The sequence below is a fragment of the Rhamphochromis longiceps genome, linkage group LG8 (assembly GCF_057381845.1).
Source record: "Rhamphochromis longiceps isolate RC_006_pf linkage group LG8, R_longiceps_female_GT1.1, whole genome shotgun sequence".
Classification (NCBI taxonomy): Eukaryota; Metazoa; Chordata; class Actinopteri; order Cichliformes; family Cichlidae; genus Rhamphochromis; species Rhamphochromis longiceps.
This window is the reverse complement of record NC_140564.1, coordinates 29,606,578-29,631,517: the sequence shown is the minus strand read 5'-3', so window position 1 is coordinate 29,631,517 and position 24,940 is coordinate 29,606,578. Positions and strand designations below refer to the sequence as shown.

General features: G+C 37.9%; 1 protein-coding gene across 2 annotated transcripts in view; it reads right to left on the bottom strand.

The window, feature by feature from the left end:
- LOC146663983 (ankyrin-3-like) overlaps positions 1 to 24,940 on the bottom strand; it is a 137,778-nt gene that overhangs the window by 79,268 nt on the left and 33,570 nt on the right. The window contains exons 2-7 of one of the 2 annotated variants that reach the window (XM_085416951.1): positions 21,386 to 21,487; positions 20,857 to 20,955; positions 17,277 to 17,375; positions 14,731 to 14,829; positions 3,277 to 3,462; positions 1,917 to 1,940 (exon numbers count right to left, since the gene is read on the bottom strand). In XM_085416951.1, the coding sequence (XP_085273077.1) occupies positions 1,917 to 1,940; positions 3,277 to 3,462; positions 14,731 to 14,829; positions 17,277 to 17,375; positions 20,857 to 20,955; positions 21,386 to 21,487 (609 nt within the window). The remainder of the gene's footprint in view (positions 1 to 1,916; positions 1,941 to 3,276; positions 3,463 to 14,730; positions 14,830 to 17,276; positions 17,376 to 20,856; positions 20,956 to 21,385; positions 21,488 to 24,940) is intronic. The other variant, XM_085416952.1, reaches the window with a different exon arrangement.

The window sequence follows — 24,940 nt, the reverse complement described above, 5'->3', positions numbered from 1 at the left end:
ACCAGATATCATTTTAGATGCAGGGACTATAAACTTATAGATATTTATATCAGATATTGGCTGGTTCGGACTCAAAAAGCTGGAACTTTGGACAACAGGAGGCTATACACTGGTATTGTACTGGAACTGGAAGACGTTGAATGTATCTTGGACTGCACTTATATAAACCATGAAACAAAAATAAAATACATTTATTTACATTAAGTTAAAATCAAGTAGGTATTATTTTTCTGCAAAGTGCTATGTGTAATATGACTGTGATGATATACTGATGGTATTACCCTAGTGTAGAAATACATTATGCAGTGCATCTGGAAAGTATATGCAGCACTTCACTGGTTCCACATTTTGTCACATTACAGCCTTATTCCAAAATGGAATATGAATATGTTCATTTCCCCCTCAAAATTCTACAAAATACCCCATAATGACAAAGTGAAAAAGGCTTGTTTCAAATTGTTGCAAATTTATTAAAAGTTAAAAACTGCCTATATAAGGTTGCATAGTTAACAGTGCATGTCAGAGCACAAACCAAGCTATAAAGTCCAAGAAACTGTCTGTAGGCCGACGACACAGGATTGTACTGTGGTACAGATCTGCGGAAGGGTACAGAAAAAGTCTGCAGCATTAAAGATTCTAATGAGCACAGTGGCCTCCAACATCCGTTAATGAAAAAGGTTTCTGAAGCACTCCACTAATCAAGCCCGTATGGTAGAGTTGCCAGATGGAAGGCACGCCACAGTAAAAGGCACAGGACTGGAGTTTGCCAAAAGGCATCTGAAAGACTCTTAGACCATGAGAAATGAAAATTCTCTGGTCTGGTGAAACCACAAACTCTTTGATCTGCATGCCAAGCATCATGTCTGGAAGAAACCAGGCACCACTCATCACCTGGCCAATACCATTCCTACAGTGAAACATGGTGGTGGCAGCATCATGCTATGGGAATGTTTTCAGCAGCAGTAACTGTGAGGCTAGTCAGGGTCAATTGGAAAGATGAATGCAGAAATGTACAGGGACATCCTTGACGATAACCTGCTTCATCTTTCAACAGTACAACGGCTGCAAGCACACAGCCAGGAACACAAAGTAGTGCCTTTGCGAGCACTCTGTGAATGTCTGTGAGTGGCCAAGTCAGAGCTCAGACTTGAAACCACACTAACGTCTCTGGAGAGATCTGAAAACAGCTATACATCGACGCCCCCCATCAAACCTGATGGGGCTTGGGAGGTTCTGCAGAGAAGGATGAGAGAAATTGCCCCAAAACAGCCAAGATTGTACAGCAGCATCATACTGAAAAAGACTTTGGACTGTAATTGCAATGCTGCAGAAGTTTTTCTGTACCCTTCTCAAGAACTGTGTCACAATACAATCCTGTCTCGGAGGCAATTTCTTGGAATTTATGGCCTGGTTTGCGCTCAGACATGCACTGTCAACTATGGGATGTTATATAGACAGCTTTTTACTTTTAATAAATTTTTTAAGATTTTCAAGGAAGGTTTTTTTCATTTTGTCATCATGGGCTATTGCATGTAGATTTTTGAGGTGAATAATGGATTTAATTCATTTTGGAATAAGGCTGTAACATGACAAAATGAGGAGCAAGTGAAACGCTGTGAATCCTCCAGAGGCACTGCGCTGCTGAATTTACAATGCTATAAACTATAGCAGCGAGCAACTGCGTACACAGAAATAAAAAAGTCAAAATGCCATGCAGGCTTAAAAAAATGGGCACATGGGTTCAGCAGCAAAAGCTTTCATGCCAGCATTTAGTGCTAGTGCTCATGCTAGCAGACAGAAGGCTTTGCAATGGTGACCATGAGTGAACAATGAAGAGAAGAGGAGAGAAGAGAAGAGAAGAGAAGAGAAGAGAAGAGAAGAGAAGAGAAGAGAAGAGAAGAGAAGAGAAGATGTACCTCTGTTGTTCTATTCACCATCATCTAGAAGGGAAAAGGGGGGATTTGTAAGAAAAAGGAACAAGTAGAGGGAGGAACAAAAGGAGGAGGAGAGAATGAGGTGGTTAGTGCACCACAACAAGAACAACTGCAACACCGACATCATGGTTGCATCAAGCTGTAGGATGGGTATGTGACAATGTGGCTGTAAACAACAAAAAGAACCAAAAAGCAGTCACATAGAAGTACACAAAACTGGGGAATGGACTGCAACTCTCCCTTACAGTGTGTATTTATTCTACAATGAGAATGGTCCTTGGGGTAAATGTAGCTGTAATGTTGTTTTTGATGATATTGTTTCTTGCCCTGAGTGCCTCTAAAAATCCAAAATATGAACACTTGCTCAATTTTTGTCCCACAGAAAACTTGTCTGGGACTTAAATGACTAATAGAACTATCAACACAGAACAACAGAAGGAACTTATAAATATTCATAGCCCAATGATACCCTGTGGGGATTATACACACACACCACAAGTATACAGGTGTATTGGGGGGAGGGTAGTCAAGGCCACAGCTTAAGGTGTACCCTTAATTAATCCAGAGAATCACATAATTCAAAATGTATTCCATATTAATGGAAGTCTTGAACGATTGTGTTGTTAGTAGACTATTCTTAGTTTTCATATAGATTTTTAAAAGCATCTTAGTCTTTAGCAAAGACAATCTCTTTTCTGCCCTATCCTATGATATGTAATATGTGATTGACGGTCGGTTCCATGCAAATAAAGTACAAATGACATTTTAACCTATGTTACTTGTAAATATTTTTGATGTTTTGGGGGTTTATCCCATTACATTACATTTCAGTTATATCACTGGTTTTGAGATTGGAGTTTTTGTCATTAATATACAGAAATAATTGAATTATGTACATTATATTAAATGTAGTTTGATATATGGACAGTTTATTGTTTTGTGAGACTTCAGTCACTAAATCTCAGACCGAAAGTAAAGGAAACAGAAAATGGGATTTTTAAAAGACAAATAGTTCTGTTTTCTACATCACCAACGGAAATAAAGTCTTTAGACATGGTTGGAAAAAAAGAAATAGGTGTAATAGTTTGGAAATATCCTTATTCCCTCTCATGACTGAAGTAAAGTGAGAAGATGTAGCCCACCTTGATGTTTGTATGCTACGGTCAGCAGTTATCTAACCACCGCTAACCCTGGCAGGTACCTTCGTACAGAAAGACTTAACAGGAATCGCACCCATAATACATGAAAGGTGTCATGGGACTATGAATGAGTAAGACCAGATCTCAGACACAACAAAACAGCAGGTCATTGTGAGAAGTGTAGTCCAGCTCATAGCTCATACCTTAGACTCCACATCAGCATTGTGGTCGTTCTGGAGGAGGAGGGCGGCAGCCTTGGTGTCATCTTTACGTGCAGCGATGTGCAACGCTGGGAGGCGGACCTTCCCCTTGGTGTCATTTTCCAGCAAAAGGGAAACTACCTGGTCATGGCCTTGCTGCAGTGCAACCGCCAGCGGAGTGAAACCATCCTGCAAACCAGAAAAATTCAACTGTAAGATATAAATGTAATTTTCCCAAAGTATGACACTCTTTAACAACAGCATGCAAACATACGGTATAATGGCAGTGAATACATGCTAATGTAATGCACATATTTTATTACGTAAAACCTCTTAGCTTAGCAAGCTAACACTTGCTATTGCACTAGAAATTATAACTAAGCCTGAAGGTGAATGTCAATAGTTTTTCAGGTATTTGGGCCAAATCGGAAGCATCATAATAATAACTAGAAAAATTTGCATTTCCTGCGAAAATGCAGTGTGGATGCCTTAACGGCTGAAGATATCTGCTGAAAAAAGCTGAAAAAGTTGAAACAAAAAAAAAAAAAAAAAAAAAAAGATACCCTGAGCAGGATTCGAACCTGGCCCTCCTGCTCAAAGGGCAGCTATTTAGCTCACTGAGCCAAACACTTTCTCACAAAGAAAAGGTGGAGAGATTGACAATTGTGCTAGCAGAATTTGGGCAAAAAAAAGGGGGTGAAAATTCTGCTGAAAAGAGTTCAATCAGCAGAATTTCTGCTGAAAAGAGGTGACTGAGCAGAATTCTGCTGAAAAGAGGTTTTTGCTGAAAAAGAGCTGAAAAAGTTTGGATTTGTGCTGAAAAGGGGTTAAAAAAACTGAAAATTTTGCTGAAAAGGGGTGAAAAAAATGAAATTTGTGTTGAAAAGAGTTTAAAAAAAGTTTAACTGTTAAGTGAAAGAAATGTTGCCATAAGCTGGATTTGAACCCAGGCCTCCCAGTCTGAGAACGGATGCTTATCTCACTGAGGTAAAACACAGCTCAGCCCATCATACAAAATCAGTGACCATATTGATAATGTGTTCCATTCATTTCAATGGTCAAAAGTCATAACACACATCAGCAGAAATAGCAGAATTTTTTAAAGTTTAAACATAGCATTTCTGCTAAAACTTAGTATTTATGCTAAATAATATTTTTTTCCTGCCAAATCATAGCATTTGTGCTGGAACACAGAAAGTTCCACCAAATCATACAATTTGTACTAAAACATTATTTATGATTTAGCAGAAACATTGGGACTTGGTAGAAATACTATGATTTACATAAAATACTTTGACTTAGCAGAAGTACTACAATCTAGGAAAAAAAGTACTAAAGCATAGCAGAAATTCTATCATTGAGCAGAATTACTAGGATTTAGAAGAAATACTAAGATTTGGCACAAACACTGATGTGGCTCAAGAACCTTTATTATGCAGTTATACTATGATTTGGAAGAAATACTATACTTTGGCACAAATACTATGATTTGGAAGAAATACTATGTTTTAGCACAAATACTATGATTTGGCTCAAATACTATAACTATCCTCGGTCAGAAGGAGAGGCTGACATCCAGGGATTAGATTACCACGAGGTGGAGTTTATTGCGGTCAGATGGATGGTACAGGGAGGTATGGCATACAGTAGGAGGATGTGGAGAGGTGATATGGTGTGGTTTCTATGATTAAGAACAGGGTATGCATTACAACATGCATACAGATTAAAGATTAAGAAAACTGGTAACAAATTCCTCCACTACAAATCAGTCTGATGCCACTTTTTACAGGGTTCCCGTTTACTAAGGCACTACCCAAAAGGCGCCACAAGAGGGCACTCCAACACAAGAGATGACCTATTTACACTGATGCACTTAGTAAACAGCCCCTACTTAGCCACTACATAATACAGTGATATTACAGTATACAAATTCACACAAATACTATGATTTGGCAGAAATACTATGACTGAGTAGTAATACTATAACATAACAGATTTCCTAAAAAAAACTATTAAATTGCAGTAATTCTATGACTTGGCAGAGATACTACGTTTTAGCACAAATACTATAACAACGCAGAAATACTATGACTTAGTAGTAATACTATAACATAACAGAATTATTATTTGGGCACAAATACCACGATTTGGCAAAAATACTATGATTGGGTACAAATACTATGATTTGGCAATAATACTGCATTTTAACACAACTACTGAGATTTAATTGAAATACTATGATTTAGAAGAAATACTATTACTCCATACAAATACGATACTTTGGGACAAATACTATGTTTTGGTTCCAATACTATGATGTGCAACAAATACTATGATTTGGCACAAGTACTATGATTTAGTACAAATACTATGATTTGGCAGAAATACTATGACTTAGTAGTAATACTATAACATAACAGATTTCCTAAAAAAAACTATGAAATTGCATTACTTCTATGACTTGGCAGAGATACTACGTTTTAGCACAAATACTATAACAACGCAGAAATACTATGACTTAGTAGTAATACTATAACATAACAGTTCAATGTTCTTGCACAAATACCACAATATGGCAGAAATACTATGTTTTAGCAAAAATACTGTGATTTGGTGTAAATACTACGATTTGGCACACATACTATATTCCGCAGATACACTATAACATAACAGATATTCTACGACTTAGTAGTAATACTATAACATAACAGAATTATTAATTGGGCACAAATACCACGATTTGGCAAAAATACTATGATTGGGTACAAATACTATGATTTGGCAATAATACTGCATTTTAACACAACTACTGAGATTTGATTGAAATACTATGATTTAGAAGAAATACTATTACTCAATACAAATACGATGCTTTGGGACAAATACTATGTTTTGGTTCCAATACTATGATGTTCAACAAATACTATGATTTGGCACAAGTACTATGATTTAGTACAAATACTATGATTTGGCAGAAATACTATGCCTTAGTAGTAATACTATAACATAAGAGATATACTATGGTTTTGCAGACATACTATGTTTTTGCACAAATACCATGATTTGGCACAAATGCTATGATTTAGCAGAAATACTATGATTGGGTACAAATACTATGATTTGGCAATAATATTGCGTTTTAACAACAACTACTGAGATTTGATTGAAATACTATGATTTAGAAGAAATACTATGACTCCATACAAATACGATGCTTTGGCACAAATACTATGATTTGGCAGAAATACTATGACTTAGTAGTAATACTATAACATAACAGATTTCCTAAAAAAAACTATGAAATTGCAGTAATTCTATGACTTGGCAGAGATACTAACGTTTTAGTACAAATACTATAACAATGCAGAAATACTATGACTTAGTAGTAATACTATAACATAACAGTTCAATGTTCTTGCACAAATACCACAATATGGCAGAAATACTATGTTTTACCACAAATACTGTGATTTGGTATAAATACTGCGATTTGGCACACACACTATGATTTGGCAGAAATACTATGCCTTAGTAGTAATACTATAACATAACAGATATACTATGGTTTTGCAGACATACTATGTTTTTGCACAAATACCATGATTTGGCACAAATGCTATGATTTAGCAGAAATACTATGATTGGGTATAAATACTATGATTTGGCACAAGTACTATGATTTAGTACAAATACTATGATTGGGCAGAAGTACCATGTTTCAGTACAAATACTATGATTTGGCAGGAATACTCTGGTTTAGCAGAAATACTGTAATTTGGCATAAATACTATAATTTGGGATAAATACTATGATTTGGCACATATAATATATTCAGCACATATATTATAAAATAACAGAAATGTTTGGCCCCAAAACCATGATTTTGCACAAATACCATGATTTTGCAAAAATACTATGAATTGGCAGAAATACTATGATTTAGCAGAAGTACTAAGATGTAGTAGAAGTACTTTGCTTTAGCAGAAATACTATGATTGAGGAGTAATACCTAAACATAGGAGAAATATTGATACACAGACACACATACACAGACAGTAAAGGGAACAGGAGCTGTTGAGAGTCTGGGCTTGGTATATGTAGGTCAGTTAAATTAGCTGCACCTGCTGTAGTCAGCCCTTACACACGCAGGCACAGAGAGGTGTGAGTTTTCTTCAGTGTATTTCTGACATTCAGGATTCCCCTCGAACAAATGGCCATAATTTCCTAACCGTAGAGGCTAGAACGGTCATTCAGGCATCGTTTTATTCAGAAGAGATGGGGGAATCTTCAGGTCTTCATAATTCAGAGATAAAACATAAATTATTAAAGATATATGACTTGTAATACACTGTAACTGAGTAGAGGCGAAGCAAAAACTGCCTTGACTTGCGCTCAAACAACCTTTGGTAACTCTAAATCTATATGGAGCATCAAAATCATTCTTTCACCGTAAGAAACAGCAGGCTTTGGTGAACAGTCATGGAAATTTTCAGGGCTCTGTGGAAATCCATCAAAAAGATATGACGAGAGAAAAAAGTGGTTCATTTCCAGAGATTGAAATCTGATGAAATCTGAGCGAGGGACAAATTTCCTACCCTCAAACAAGTCCAACTCATTTCAGAATGGTAATAGGTGAGAAAGAAATTCTTGAATTATGAGCGTCAGGAGTGTCTGAACATATACGGGGACAAGCCTCATGTCTTAACTTTGCTTCGTTAAGGAGATATGACAATTTGAAAATGCCTCTCATTAGAGAAATCCAGCGGTGATTTTGAACAAACTCTCCATTGAGTTTATATGGAGAGTTTTCTGACTTTGTGTTACTCTGAGGAGATTTGCAAAATATCTATGAGTCCCACAACAATGATAGTGACATTTTCTGAAAGCCAGCAAAAATACCTACGTTTTGATGTATAATTTGTGGGGCTTGAGTGGAAATTGAGCGAGTAGCAAGAAGTTGTTTGGACATGAAGAGAAAATTCAAACAGTTTCACTGTCCCCTCTGAGTTAATTGCATAGCAACCATAGCAACGCATGTATTTTCTGAAAAATCACAATTTTGCAACTGAAAACTCAAAGAGGGATAAGATTAAAACGGTAGAAGATCTGAAAAAGCTGAATCATACAGGAATAGCCAAATCATTTGAGAACATTTTAAAGTTTGAATGGAGTTTCTAGGTGAAAGTATGAGGCAGTAGTTAAGTTTCAAAGACAAGAAAGTTTTAGCAGAATTGTGGAAGTTTCCCATTCATTTCAATGGGACAAATTAAAGGAAAAAAGTGTAATATTTTAAAAAGTATAATAGTAATAAACACCAAAAGTCATAGCCGGCATTAGCAGAAAGAGCAGAACAGTTTAGAGTTTGAACGGTGAAAATAGCACAAAAATTGTGGAAGTAGATCCACGGCAAAAAGTGTACGGAAACACCCGGAATAATAATAAAGAAGAAAGAGAAACAGGATCTCAATAGTGTGGATGCCTATTAAGGCATCCACACAATAAAATAATAACAATGGTAAAATTGGTAGAAAAGAGCAAATGTCTTAAACATGACTATCTTTAGAAGAACTTTCAAGAAACTCATCTGAGTTCAGGAACTGCTGCTTACACTACTACGAAGTCATTTTAACTGCTCTCTTATTTCCCAATAGATCACCACAGCAGACGGCTCTGCATATTTGATTCGGCACAGATTTTTTTTTTACTAAATACCTTTCCTGAAGGAATCCTCCCCTTTATCTGAGCTTGGGACCATCACTAGGATTAAACTGACTTGTGAAACCCCTGACACTGGATTTGTGTCTCCACCCGGAATCAAACTGGGAATATTTTGCATGTAAAGCAAAAATGTGTTGACCACCAGCTGCTTCTACTTTCATTTTCTTTCTATTAAAAGTTGTAAAGTCCATGAAAATCAGCAAAAATATCAGCCTTATATATAATAATATATTTAAGTCTGGAAAAAAGTGGTGGGTAAACCTACATATAAAGATATAAAGTATTTAAGCACACCAGGTCACATTTTCCAAAGCTCACCTGATGTGATTTAAAGTCCTGCAGTGGGAATTAAACATGTTTTATACATGACTTCTTTTGGCTGCTGGTGCTTTAAATCATCAGCCAAAAAAATCGAATCAAACTCCCTTGAGGTGTCTGCCTGCTGTCCTTACAGCCTGGCCATCCTCTGTAAAATTGCATGATATAAATCAGAAGGGCTGTCGGCTTATAAAGCAGATGAGAGGGACACAGGGCCAGTGTGCCTCCAGAGTCACGTTAGTATTCTTTTCTCATCCGAAGCACTGCAGTTTGGACGCCATCTGTAAGTATGGGGCAAGAAGAGGCGTGTGCTTGTATCTCCTTTTGGAGGTTTCAACACAACCTTAATCAGAGCTAAGAATCCTAAAATGTCATCTTAATAATCACGGACACTCTTTTCTTCTTGATGTCAGCTGACAGTCACACTTTCAGAGATGGCATATGATACGTTTGTAGCTGCTTCTAGCTGGTAAAGTGACAGCTGTTCGTGATTCAGGCACGTCGCTTTTATAAGACAATGAGAGACTTAATCAAGTCTCCTTTGTTCTCTCAGAGCCTGAACTTTTATTTTCTTGCTGCTGTGAATGTGACTAATACTCTCAGTGAATTCAATTACACATTTTCACTTCAAGTTCATAATTTCAGATTACACACATTAAATCTGATGCCTGTCTACTGACGTCCAACACGGAAGAAGCATAAAATGACAGATTCTTAAGTTGGCACTCACAGATTGCGCTCTATATTTAAAACATTTCGGCAGTTATCAAACTATTCATCCATTCAGTCGGCAGCTGGCATGATTAAAAACCGAAAACTATAATCTTCTGTGGGTGGTGTTTTTGTGTTGGTGCCCCCATGAGTAAAATGCCTGACATTGTCATAGAAAACAGAACTCCTTAGGAACTTGTTGAGAGCTAAATTAGGAAAGATACTAACTGTAGTAGGGCTGAGAAAGATGCATGTTATGCATGTTAGAGTCAGAGTTGCAGTGAACAGTGGCTAACAGAATGCTGCGTAGCTAGCAAGCCTTAAAGGCAGATGGTTAACACCCAAACTGACAATAAAAACAGTTCATGTGAAGGAGATCTTTCAGGTTAACTCCTTTCTCGCATAAACATGTTTGTCTGACAAACATAAACACAACTATTTTAAACCAGAATGTCAATGACAATCATCTGCCACAGATGGCTGCCCCTCCCTGAGCCTGGTTCTGCTAGAGGTTTCTTCCTCTTAAAAGGGAGTTTTTCCTTCCCACTGTTGCTAAAGTGCTTTGTCACAGGGGATCGTCTGACTGTTGCGGTTTCTCTGTATTATTGTAGGGCTTTTACCTTACAATATTAAGCGTCTTCAGGTGGCTGTTGTTGTGATTTGGTGCTATATAGATAAAAGTGAATTGAATTAAACTGAACTTTAATGTAGAAGAAAATGTGATTCTGAGTGAATTTGAACCCCTTATATGACCACTGTGCGCAAGTTTCACTAAATTCTGAGCAATCTTCTAGGAACAGCGATTCTTGTGTGTCGTGGATAATTATTACGTCTTACGGTAGATTAACCCTGGAGAACCCATGCGGTCAAATCTGACCCCATGGTTTCCCTAGTAAACCAATAGGGTCGGCTCTGACCCCATGGGTTCTCCAGGGTTAAGTTATGTATAAAATATGAGGTTATCATAAAACTGTTACTGTAAAATAGCTTGGCTGCTTTATGGTTAAACTCAAGACACTAGTTGACACTGAGACACTGGCAGTCACCTTTATAATTCAACAATATTTAAGTCCCTATGATCAAATTTACATACAGGCGCTGAACAAGTAAAGGGCAATAACATAACTAGGGCTGTTCGATATAACGATATATATCGGATGACGATATAAAAACATCTATCGTTTCATTTTACGCTATCGTTGGTTTCGTGGTGTTGCAAAATAAACTGTTTACGGCAATATTTTTCATTGTTTTGATGGTCACTGTAGTGGCTATATTAATTTCGTAAAGTTCTCTCTTTCTCTTATATTTAATATAACCACATTAGGGATGGACAAGCGCCTGTTTTTAGGCGTTTTGGTTAGCAACAACGACGGTAACACCATCGCGTGTCTGCTTGTTTATGTTCCACATAAACCTTTCACAATAAAGCTCACGATCCTGTTGAGACTTTTCAAAATAAACTGAATAACATGAAAGAGCAGATTATTTACGGATGAGAAGTAAAAAAGAGCCGCCAGGTGCTAAAAAAATAGACCTTAGACTCAAACGTTAGAATCAGAATCAGAATACTTTATTGATCCCTGGGGGAAATTATTTTTTGTTACAGTGCTCCATTTTAAACCAACATTAAGACAAGACAGACAATACGCTAACTAAGAATAGAACAGGCTTTTCCCCGCAGCACGCCGTGTAATAAATACAAAGAAAACGGCGGCCGTTACAACTTATGTCTAAAAATGTATCGTTTCATGCATCGGTTAAAACACTCGACTCCGGGTAAAGGACGCGCAGCTGGAAACACTTCCTGCAAGTCGAGCTGCCCGAGATTCACAGAATTTACAGAAAATGTTACATTTTTGTGATTTATATCGTTATCGGAACGATAGAATTCTTATATCGGGATATGAGATTTTGGTCATATCGCACAGCCCTACACATAACCATTCAGCAATTTAGGCATTTTAGTTTTAGATACTGTAAGTGCTTTAGTAAGTTCAGTGTCTCACTTAAGAACAAACGGAAAGGAAATTAAGCTGCGAATGGACACATACTAGGATGCAGACAAGATGAGATTGCATACTGCCCACAAACACACACACACACGCACACGCACACGCACACACACACACTATATGTAGACACTGACTCACGCAGGCAGTAAGATAAACGTAAGATGCTACTAGGAGAGCGTCTATGACTCATCAAAGGAAAGATTCCTTGCAAGGAAAACAATATACTCTGCACGTATGTGTGTCTTTGTGTGTTTATGTGTGTCTGTGTGCACACTTGTATGTTTATACAGGACACCAACTGTCTAGATAAAACCAACTCTGCATCACTAGACACCCACACATTAAAGCCGAAACTCCTCCCTCAGAGATCCAACGCCGCTCACACAAATAATCAGTGAGGGCGAGAAACAAACACACCCTCGCCTGCACAGACACGCACACACACACACAGAGGCACGTGCATAAACAGGCTGACACACATTCATAATGTGATCCAAAAACATGTTTGCAAAACACACCCACACATGCGCATACCCCTGGGCACACAAACACATTCAAATGCATAAATTTAGGCTTTGTAAGAATTTTAAAGGTCACAATCCATCCCTAAGCACTAGCTCCCGTTTCATCTGATTTAGGAATCAGGAAAAGAGAAAAAAAACTAGTCTAATGTCCTAAAAATACTTTGGGACTCAAACAACAGCATCAGCAGCTGCAAACAAAAAGGCAAAGACAGGGTTTTGATCTTCCTTTAAAAGCTTAAAAATGGAAAGTGACAGAGCACAATTTCCTTCTTACCAAAATAGCACAAGCCAGTTTTTGAACAATACAAAGCGAGTTATTAAAAAAATCAAGTTATTCTGATGGGGTATCAGCAAAGTTGCACACTAAAAATAAAGAGATTTTGTAAAGCCCCTTATAAAGTGATGGCAAAAAAGATGATTCTAATATGCTCAAATATAGACAAATATTTCTTATAAAAGCTTTGTTCTCTAATTAAATGCTTAAACATGAATTATTAAACAGCAGGAGTTGCTTCATAGATATATTTCCTCACATGAATAATTCACATTGGTCTCACCCCACTGGAGTAGTCACAAAAAGGGTGAAAAGAGGGGAAGAGTGAGATGTGGTGGAATAAGAGGGCGAGCAGGAGGAGTCGGAGGCAGACAAAAGAATGATGGAGGGCATGAAAAAGAAATAAGGAGGAGAGAAAAGGAAGAAAGACGAGGAGGAAAAATGAGGTGCCACGAAGGCCTGAGTGAAATGTCTCAGACACAGTTCTGTAAACACCGCACTAATACTAATACTAATACTAATAAGATAAAAGCAGCATCAAATGTGCATTTGCAGAACACATCAGCAGAACATAAAAGGCACCTCTCTAATTACCTTCAAACTAAAGCTTTAAAGTATATTTTAGTCTGATTGATCCCACTTACAACATTGTGCGGGTATCTGATACCTGGTATTTTTTATCTTTGTACACTTTGGAGCTTCATTGTTTCCTATCCTGTCATTATTTTTCACTAGAGCACAACGTGTGTATTAATCCCTATCTAAAAACTTTTTAAATAATGTTTGCTCAAATAACAGCTGTTTTATACAGAATAAAAGCTGAAAAAAGAACTATATTTATGAGATGTTTCTGCATCACTAGCAGAAATTAAATGACCTGTTAGGACTGAATGCAACATTTAAGGTACAGAAGCCAAAAACTAAATGGACAGCACGTATAGAATAACATCATGACAGTATAACCTTTATGTGTTCTGCACGCTGCTTCAGTTTACAATTTATAACTGCATCTGTATATGTATATATCGCTAGATGCTCATTTTATTCTCCTTTGAACATGTGGTGGACTGGATCGAGATACTTCAGGGACCTCCTGGCCCTCCTTTGCCCACGTGTGATCTAGACTTTAATATTCCCAACAACATAGCCAAAATTTAAAATGTACAGATGCTTGTATTTAAATGATTCATACTCAGAATGAGTTCTTCTTGTTAACGCTCTGAGGTCTACATCGTCATTGGTGCTAACCTTAGCCTAACCCTACATTTTGTATGAAAGGACAATTAACTTGTTTGGAAGAAATTCTAAAGTTTTTTCATATGTCAGTTAGAATGATTATGCATCAGAAAGATGTGACTAAAATGAAAAACGATCGTCACACTTTAGTCTTGCAGTGGTGGCAGTCGGCCGTCTGCTTTACTACTGCAGATGATGGATCGCTGTGTCACACTCACAGCGTAGCATTTGGTCTCGCCACTCATGCTTTTTCTCCTGTTAACGTCACCGGTTCCTCCCTCTGCTGGCAGCTGAAGACAGTCAAGGTCACTCTGAACGAACACATGCTGCTGCTGCTGCTCCCGTCTCTACCTCCTTCACTCTAATCACTCTGCCTCTTTACTCCCTCTAGGCAACAGATTAATCTCTGAAAAATAATTATTTTTTCTAACCCTAATAAACAGTGACCTCATATGTTACACCGGTCGTCTACTAAATGAGCTAGCGGGTGCAGGCACTAATCTAACATTTGAAACAAAGAAACCGATGGTGATAATGTTGCAGTGTAATTACAGAGGGGGTTGGTAGCTGTTAGAAGATGTTATGGGTTTGTGAGCATGTGCAAACACATGTTAGGTTGTGTCTTTGTGTTTTGTGTATGTGTATGAGAGACTGCCTTTACCTCAGTGGCGATGCTCTGGCTGGAGCCATTGTCCAATAAGAACTGCACCACATCCAAGTGATTCTCCTGCGCTGCCATATACAGCGGAGTGAAGCCATTCTGCAGAGAAACAAAAGAAGAAATGATGCTGTTAATGTTTAAAGACTGACACATTCTCGATCTATGTGTCACAAGGATAGGGAATTTAAACATTAGAGGTAATTAATGAAACTTTACCAAGACAAAAACAGCGCAAGGACACCGATGCATGCTTTATTTTGTATATATTGATAAAGTGTTTGCGTGCTTGTAGAAAAAAATTACTTCTATTAGTACCAAATAATAGTGTCTCAGTTAAATTCCAGTTATATAAAATAATGACCCTTACAGAAAGACGGACTTGGGTAGGATGTGATTGTCATTTCTCACCCCAAAGAAATTATCGTATATCGGAAAAAAGAGAAATATGAATAAAATTCCGCATGTGGACTAAAAGACATTATGTAGAGATCTATACCTTCTTTCTAAAGAAAGATATAGAACCTGTACAGTAAAACACATTTGACAAAATAAACTAAATGAAGTTACAATACAAATGATTAAGAAAACTAGTGTTAATAAAATAAAAACACAACAAATGTTGGCCAGACTGATATCAAGGAGTCAGGTGATAAGGTGATTAATCCTGTTAATATCTCTGCTTACATTAGGTCATTGTGGGCAGTGCTGAAACATCAATAAGCAGTACTGCTTTTTGGCAATATTGGGTTTATAGGATTTCTGCATTAATGTGATAAAGCACCTTGATGTGTCAGGCGTGAAATTGACTGCAGAACAGGTTTTTATTCTATAAAAGATTTCTTAATTTAATTTTCAGAAAACTTGATTGCCACACATGCTATTATACACTAAAACTATGATGACCCAATCATACTTGAAAGCAGGGAGATTATTTTTACCTGACTTCCACCACCCCACACAAATGTTATATTCTAGCAGCGTTATCATAGTGTACATACCGTCACCTCAACACATACCTCACACCTAATAAGAGTGTAGATAAAAGTCAGTGTGGGGCTGAATCTGACAAGTGTGTGTGTGTGTGTGTTACCACACTAGATATAAGAAAACATATCTCCATAGCAACACAGGCATCCAAAAACCATTTCAGCATGCAAAAAAACTCCTCTTCATCCTCCTCTTCCATTCTTTGTAGTTATTCTAGTGTCACTGCACCAAATACTTTCCTCGTTATACGCATAATTTAAAGGGGGCAAATTATGCGAAATCCACTTTTTCATTCTTTTGAATCGTAATTATATGTCCCCGGTGTGTCTAGTGACCCAGAAAGTATAAGAGAAGAAGACCCCCTCCTGTCTCCATAAAGCATTTTTCAGAACAATCATTTTTATCCTTTATTGGACAGGGACAGTAAAGCATAGACAGAAAAGTAGAGAGAGACTAATGGGGATTAACATGGAGGAAATAGACTGGGTCATTTTTGAAACAAGGCCCCTGCAGCCTTCAGCATATGGGTTGCCTGTTCAAAAAACTAAGCTATAGTGACACTCTGGTTTATAAGCTCCTTTTAATGTGAGAAGAGAATAAGCACCACCCATTACTGTTGGAGAGATCCTAAACATTTACTCCTCAGACGCCGTGAACACAGTAACGTATTACAAATTATTTGTTACTTAATTATTCCTTGAAGAGAGCAATTTCGTTACACTGCTTGTTAGATTATTTTCATGTTACTCCATGAGAAGTGCTGAAATGCACTGTCTCATAATTACCAGCTAACAGCGTAAACCTGAGGCTACAGTCCCACATAAACATACTGTCATACAAAACTAACTCTTTCTTTTAGTGTTTAAATGACACAAATTTGACTGCATGGTTAAAAACTAAAGCTTCACATTGCCTGTTACTGTAATTCTACTGTGGAATCAAGTGTCAGTAGAAAAAGAAAGGACAAAATGCTGAAGTTCACACTGGGAAAAAGAACGTGGCACTGTGCAGATAGCTAAAGATACTTTTTAACCCAAGTACTGCAACTGCATTGTAATGAATAAATCTGGTACAGTGATGGACATTGGTGATGTACACTGGTAACTACTAGAATTTGCATTAAAATCAATTGACCTTCTCCTACTCTTCAAGTAAAATTGGAGATGGAAAGAAGTTTAGGTCAGCACTAAAGATTAAAGGTCATCAATACTGATGTCATTTTCTTCCTCTCATCAGCTGCAGCCAAAGCCTTCACAGTGACATCGTTATAGTTGCTGTGGTGACAAGTCCACTGTGAGTGTGTGCGCATGCTGACTATCGAATGTGGGCTAAGCTGCACAGCAGAGTTGCTGACACAGCAAGCAAATACACACACACACACACACACACACACACACACACACACACACACACACACACACACACACACACATGGACCCTGTATGTACACATTCTTCTGGATGAATGCACGAATTCAAACATGGTCTTCCAAAAGAGATGATTTCGCCGTACAGCCTTGTGAGTTCATGTGTCTGTGTTTTCGAGAGGGGATGCCTTACCTGAGACTGAGCATTGACGTTGGCACTGTGGGTGACAAGCTCCTTCACCACCTCTGTCTGTCCAGCAAGAGAAGCTATGTGGAGGGCAGTGTTTCCTTTCTAAAGAACAGAAACAAAACAAACATTTAAAATTTTAGGAAAACTTAGGAAGAATTATTTTTAGCTTTTTGGATGCATGTAAAGGCCTGGGCTATGTGGATGTTTATGAGTCACACAGGAGAAATGTTTTGCATATTGCTTGTTTACAGCAGAAGTGCAAACTGCACACATATCTCTCTGGGGGAGTGCAGGAGAGTTAAAAGCAGCATGGATTGACTTAATGCTATGGAAGCTTTTAAAGCACTTTTACAAGCTTCAGTGTCTGATTGCTGCAAATTGAGTGAAAAATATCACTTTTTATTAAAGTCCTATCTCAATCAAACCTTAATATTTGCTGCAATATGATATCATTGTCTGTGATGTCTGTAAATCATAAATTAGAATTCACAGGAAAGGACAATTAATATAACTTTGGGACTGTGTGTGTATATGCAAACTATGATTAGCGCTAATCTCAAAAACTATAAATAAAATTAGGCTAACAAAATAATAGTTGCACCTTGTAATATAATTTATATAATTTATAATGTAAAGCTTGGAGAGAGCATATTCCCCCAAAAACAGAAGACTGACAAACTGAATAAGTCTACAAATCAAAATCTGTTCATATCTGTTCATGAATATCATTCATTTTCACTGTCTTTTGTTCTGTTGGCGAGCACAGATTAAAGGGCTGCCCACTGAATGAAAATGAGCACACAATCTGAATCCATTAGCTGGTCTGCTGATTGATGCTAGAAACTGATGCTAACTTTACTAGCATGAATTTTATTCTTTGTTTACTTTGGCATTTAACAGTAGTTAACTTATCGAGTACTAGAGCATCCTGATGTGTCCAGCTCTGCTAACTATGACACGACTGAGTCAAGTGCACTAGCCCAACAGTCAGGACACCAGCAGTTAGCCTATTAGCCTTAACTTGCAAGCACTAATACTTCATAACCAGTCAACTTGGTCTTGCGCTTTGTTACCAAAATAAACAGCATTTCTAGAGCAATGCTTTACCTGTCCTTTTATAGGACTGTTGTTGTTGGTGATGCCACATTATTTATAACTTGTTAGGCCCCTAACACAGTCTACGGTAACTGTCAGATACTGTTCATTTGAAAACATAAACAGCTAAATTGTTGTCAGTAGCTAGCTAATTATAAGACTGCATCTTTTGCACTTCACATCAAGTGTTTAACTGTGTGCAACCAAAAGAAACTTTGCCTGTTTCCCTTTGTCCATAGACCCAGCATATTCATATACAGATATATACAGATTAAATATACATAACCCTGAACAACACATATGCACATGTTAAGGGTGAAAATTAAGGTTATAGCATTACTTCTGAACACTGGTTCAACTTGAATAACAGATACAGACTGTGCAACGGGAAGATAAACGTTCAAGAGTCACAGAAAGAGAAAAAAAATGGAAATACAAAGAAGAAAACTACTACATACTGAAAAGACTAGCAGAGCTAGTCTGATATGTGCATTACTCATACGCAGCTCTAATGGATGCACCTGTTATATGTGTGTGAGCCATAGCAAGCAGCAGCTGTCGCCATGCTGTCATTCTTACTGCCACTAAACCCTCTGCACATACACCTCGCTTCGTTCCTCACATGCTTCGCCTCTCCTTCCTACTGCTGCTGAATCTAGTTTAGAACAAGATACAACGGTTTGATTCTGACATTAATTTGGGATTCTTGAAGTTTTCATGGCTCATTTGGGAGCCATTGTATGAGTGAGGGATACACATCAGACACCTTTAAACTGCTTTTGTAACATGTCTGTTCAGAGAAAACCTGTTATTGGACATTTTCTGACTAGTTTTGTAGCATTCCTTGACATAGTTGTTTTTGTTAATGTTGTAGTTTTAGTTTGCTATTCAAGCTAAATATGAATAGAAGTGCTTCCCCCATCACAGCATAACATAAATTGTGACTGAATGAAATGTACAGTAGTGTATTCTTTCCTTGGCTCACTTATGTCGCACATAAAACACTTACAAGGGCTGCCATTACAGCCACACTTTAAAAACTTGCATAATTACTATATAAGCACATATTAAAACCAGAATTTGTCTTCTTCTGGAAGGATTCAGGTTACAGTCCCAGAGAACTATTGATATATTACAATGCTCACACCTGCAGGGCTACAAAGGCCTCTCTTTTCTTCTCTTGTTCTTGTGTTTTTTTCTGCCCTGTGCAATTAAATGTCACCTGTATATGCAGCTGGACAATAATGGATTATCAGCTTTTGTATGTTACAGATAATGGAGTTTCCTAAGGTATCTGACCTTCTGGAAGCATTTCTGACAGATATTCTAGTTAGAAAGTTGACTTTTCAAAGATTAGAACAGAATAGTCACACAAAATTCCCATGTGAGTAACCAAGTTAGGTTTCTGTAACCATGCCTATCGTGTTTTATGTGAATAACTACTTGCAGCACTGTGAAGTTCTTACTGGAGAGACTGTCTGCAAATGTGCACTATTATGTTTTAATATCAGATCTGCCTTTTCTATAAAGGTATGAAAAACTAGCATGAAAAGGGGAAGCTCAGGTGGAGAGGGGTTGCACAGCAGCTCGCAGGGGCAACAGTAACTGCTCATAGGCTAAAATTACTTAAACTGCTAAAGAGTTTTAGCTGATCGGATCACATTGTCAGCTGGTGTAGCAGGGTACCTCAACTTCAGTTTGCTTGTTACACCTGTTAAGCTGCTTTTTGCAATTTTGTTTATTAATTGTTGAGCTGTTTTTACATCTGCCTTTTCACTCACTTCCAGCATGCTCAGATAGTATTAATAAGTCACTATCAAGCCTAACCAAATGCTTACACATTTATACCCAGTATTTTGGAGTTTTCATGCGCACAGATGTGTTACAGAAGGGTTTGAGGGACTCCATCAACTATCTTGAACAATATAATGAAAAAGCAGACAAAGTAAACTAATAGTGCATGGCACATGGGCACAAATAGCATCAGCTGCAAGTCTCTGGTGTTAATACCACGACCCTGTATTAGTATTTTTAAAAACATTGTTGTAAGCAGACTGCTTCAGTGCTGGGAAACATCTGTAAGAATTGTGAGTTATTACCTAATTACTCCCACTAACCTAGTTTAGTGTGGTGATGTCAGCATCATGGCAGAAAATCCAATCATCGTGAATTTAATCGCCTTTCTTCTAATGGATAAATTTAATGCAGTGGAGCATTTCACTGTCAAACACTTTACATACACTACCAGACCAACAAGCCCTATGTGGTGAAATACCGGAATGTCCGTGACAGGACTTATACTAAATCAGTACTTGACCTCTCTACTCACATGCAGCCATTCATCTCCTCTCCTGCTGCTTAATCAATGTGACTTTGGGAAGGTGCAGACTCAGCAAACTTTGCGTGTGTGTGTGTCTGTGAATTCATGCATACACAGTGTGCCTGTGTGAGTGATTGTATGTTTATGCGACTCCTGGGTGGCACACACCTTAGTAGCAGCATCCACATTGGCACCCTGTTTGATGAGCTCAGCCACCACTTCCACATGGCCCTCCTTCGAAGCCAGATGGAGAGCATTGAGGCCATTCTGGAGAGAAAGAAAAGAGAGGAAGAGGAATGGAGATTAAATTAAAATAATCTTTATTGTTTTGCTTTTTCCCCTGCAAATCTGGTCTCTATTGAGACTAACATTCAACATATAAACTCTTTATGTGTGATTTTGAATCCAAACCATTTGGTATACTTGAACTAATTTAGTTTAGTTCCTGTAAGTCGTGCATTTAGGGAATGTAACACAACAAACCATAGGCTGAATTGGTGACCATGCAGGCATGGCAGTAGTCTAAGGTTGCGCCTGCTTCACAAATTATATAAATAACTAGAAGAACTATTCCTACAATTTAAAGCTGAGTTTGGAGTTTCAGCGATAAAAAGACTGGATACATGGTTTGAGTTGTTTATATGGAAATTTTACTTTAAAAAACTCTACAATGGTGCAGTCTTATTAGCAAGCTTACCTGATTGCAAATATTAATGTCAACCCCATTTTTCAGGTAATCCAACGCTTTCTCAAGGTTGCCAGCCCGAGCAGCCCGCAGATAACAAGCGTTTACGTCTGTCTGCAGGAAGACAGAGACAGGAGAAAATGATTATTATCCTAAACATACAATGTATTACAATGAGCTGAACAAAAGACACACACAGGAAAAAATGAATGCACAAACAATTAGAATCTTCGAATGCTGCTAAAATAAACTTTTCCTATGTAAAAAGAAAAGTATTTATTATCCTAAAACAGCAGTAATATTTAATGTTCGAAGCTTATTTTAGACTATTTAATACTTTGGAAATATGTTGAGAAAAACAACTTGGAGGCTATTATTTTTGTGTCAAAGCTTACTTATGAATCCTTGCAACAGGAGATAAGTTGAGTAAATCCCCCAAAGCTTGTATGTTATTAGCCAAAATGAATAGATTAGAATGTGTGTGGTAAACCCTTTGAGGGCTCAAAGAAGCTGAATAAGAGCCAAAATAGGAAAACATTTATAAGAGTGGGTCTGAGAGAAATAAAGTGGTCTTCAACATGCCTGCTGGGTTAAACACCCTAAAACCCAGCCAAGAAAAAACAGCCTGCCAAATCCAAGCCAAAAACCACAGGATTTATTCTGCTTGATACATTTTTTCAAGTTTGATTGGTGCCAGCATGGGACATTTTTTTACAGATTCAATGATACATCTGGATTAAGCTAAACATCAAACTGCACTGAGTTAATTGAATTTGACAACCCCGACTTAAAATTAAATATGTAGAAGTAAGTTATTTATCGTGATACTTGCAAGAAGATATTTTTGCATTTGCATCTTAAGAAATTTAACTCACTATCCTGTTTTGACTGATATTCTATTCAGGCACATTTCAGGAAACTAATCAACGTAACTAAATAAAGAATCAATAACATTTGATCACAATCAGATGAAGTAGAAGTACTTTGTCACTAATGCAGCCTTTCTTTTGGGAAGCATTACATCACAAACAAGCATAGTGGTACCTGTGCAACTTTAGGAACACAAGACACCACATTTTTAAGACTGCAGCTCATTATTTTCATTTACACTCATCTGCTGGTGTGCTTACAACGCTCTGCAGTGAGGTAATATGTCTTGGATGCAGGAAGAAGAGAAGATCAGTACCAAATTAATCTGTAAATGCATTGTCAGCACTATGAAAATGTGAAAAATGGCATGTCTAACCTGGCAGAGTATTATATATTAGCATAATGAGCATGCTACATTTATTTCAGCCTATTGCATTTTTTTTACAGAGGTATTAATCTTTCTGTTAACCAATATTTCTATCAAGCAGGCCTATCACAGCTGTTGGCATCTATAAAACTACAACATGTAGCAACATTTCTGAGAAGATGCACATCAGGTTAGAGCATAGATTTAACACTATACTAAACACTATACTAGTACAAAATGATCACATCCATCTTATCAACACATAAAAACAAATATTTTTTAAAGCTGGCTAGACACGGGACTGACTACTGACCCACACAGCAAAATTGGTATGGCCAGGATCTGGCCCACAGAATGTGCTTACACATGCCCACATACTGCAAAGAATGACGGCCCTTTGGTGGTCCAGACCAGGTTTGCCAGATGTGGCCCACACATGGGCCAGTACAAAGGCAGTTGCAGACACACTGGTGGTCCTGTGCTGGCCATATTCAGTCAATCACACACTTTCTCTAAACTGACTGCTTCCTAACTACATTCATACACATTCACACTCAGACTGGAGGAGCCAGGGATCAAACCACTAACCTTGTGATCAGTAAGTGACCTGCTCTACCTCCTGAGCTACAGCTACCCAGTAGTAAACATGATTAAACCCTCACTAGGTTTTGAATAAAGTGTACACTCACAAACCTGTCAAACCTGCATTTGATGCTGGGAGCATCCAAAATTATTGTTTTTGAAAAGTAAAGTGTATTTTTTTGCAAAGGGAGTATAATTATACCAAACACACACAGTCAACCCTAACATCTACTGCGAGCACCCCTGATGACTAACTGTGTCTCCATGGGGAGCAGTAGCAGCAGCTGAAGAGCTATTTGCAGTTAACCTGTCACAGCTGCAAACATGTGTCATTATCAAGCTGAGCTGAGGATTCTGAAAGAGGGAAGTGAACATGCTGTATGTGCACATGTTTATATCTGTCCCTGTGTGCCAGGATTTCAGGGTGTGGCCTATGTAGGCAGAGCAGAAACAGGCTGAATTTGAGCACGCTGTGACAGCAGAAAGGTTGAAAAGATGGCAGATAGTCAGTGTGTGTGTGTATCTGATTTCATGATTGCAGTGCTGTGATTCTTCAGCCTACCACACCCATGTAGTTGAATGGATGCCCACACAGTGCACAGGATAGGCACTCTCAAATTACTGTTTGCTCATGTGCCCATTAACCTGCAGTATTCTCAACAAAGTAGATGAAAGGATTTAAAGTTAGCATCAGGCAGATCCTATCATTCCAGGAGATTATCTTAATTTCACATCTGGGATCATTCACAAACCCATTTTCACATAGTGTTTGATACAGAATTCACTTCATTAAAGACAATTTAATTCACTTGTCTTACTTTCAAGCATCACTGAGAATGGTTACAGAAGAATTTGTTTACCATGACATGGATGATGGCAAATGCTAAACTGCAGCTTTAAAGTAGTTTAAAAAAGAGAAGAGTGTGATTTCTTAAAATTTCCCTTCTCCCTATGCACCTCCTCAAGCTGTTCTGGCTAGGTGATCCCAAGCCAGTCAAGAGGCACAGTGTGTGTGTCTGGGGTAGAACACCTGAGCTAGGAGGTGTCCAGGAGGGATGCTAATCAGAACACTTCGGGGTGCTCTTTTCCTTTTTACTTTGATGTTTGGAGGAACAGTGGCTCTACTCTGAGCTCTGACAAAATAACTGAACTCACTGATCTCTAAGACTGAGCCCAGACAGCCTTTAGAGGAAAATAATTTCTGCCACTTGTATTTCTAATCCTGTTCTTTCAATCACTACACACAGTTGATGGTCATACATGAAAGCAAAAACCAGTATATCAACAGCTTTGCTTAACACTTGGCTCTGCTTTCACCACAACGGTACATCAACTCCACCTTTTCTGCACTCATCAACAAAACCTCCAAATACTTGAACAACACAGCTACATTCCCTGCTAAATGCTATGCTGTGCTCACCAGCTAGTCTCCAGCTACATTTCTCTGTTATGGAGCAGGAACTGTAGTTGCTGCCTGCTATCACAAAAGACCAATGACAATGAACTGAAGCAGCAAAGCTGGAATTCACTTTGAATCAAGTTACATCTTTCAACTTTGCCTTTGATGCATTGTTCCTGTAAAAATACAGATTATAGCAGCCTTAATGTTTTCATTAAAAGCATAATTGAACTGAATAAACTGGGCTATTGCTTTAAACTGTATTGTGTATTTCACAATCAGTCTTTGCGCAATGTAAAAATCTCTACAGTGATATGAACAATCAAGTCAAGCTCATTGCACCATGAGC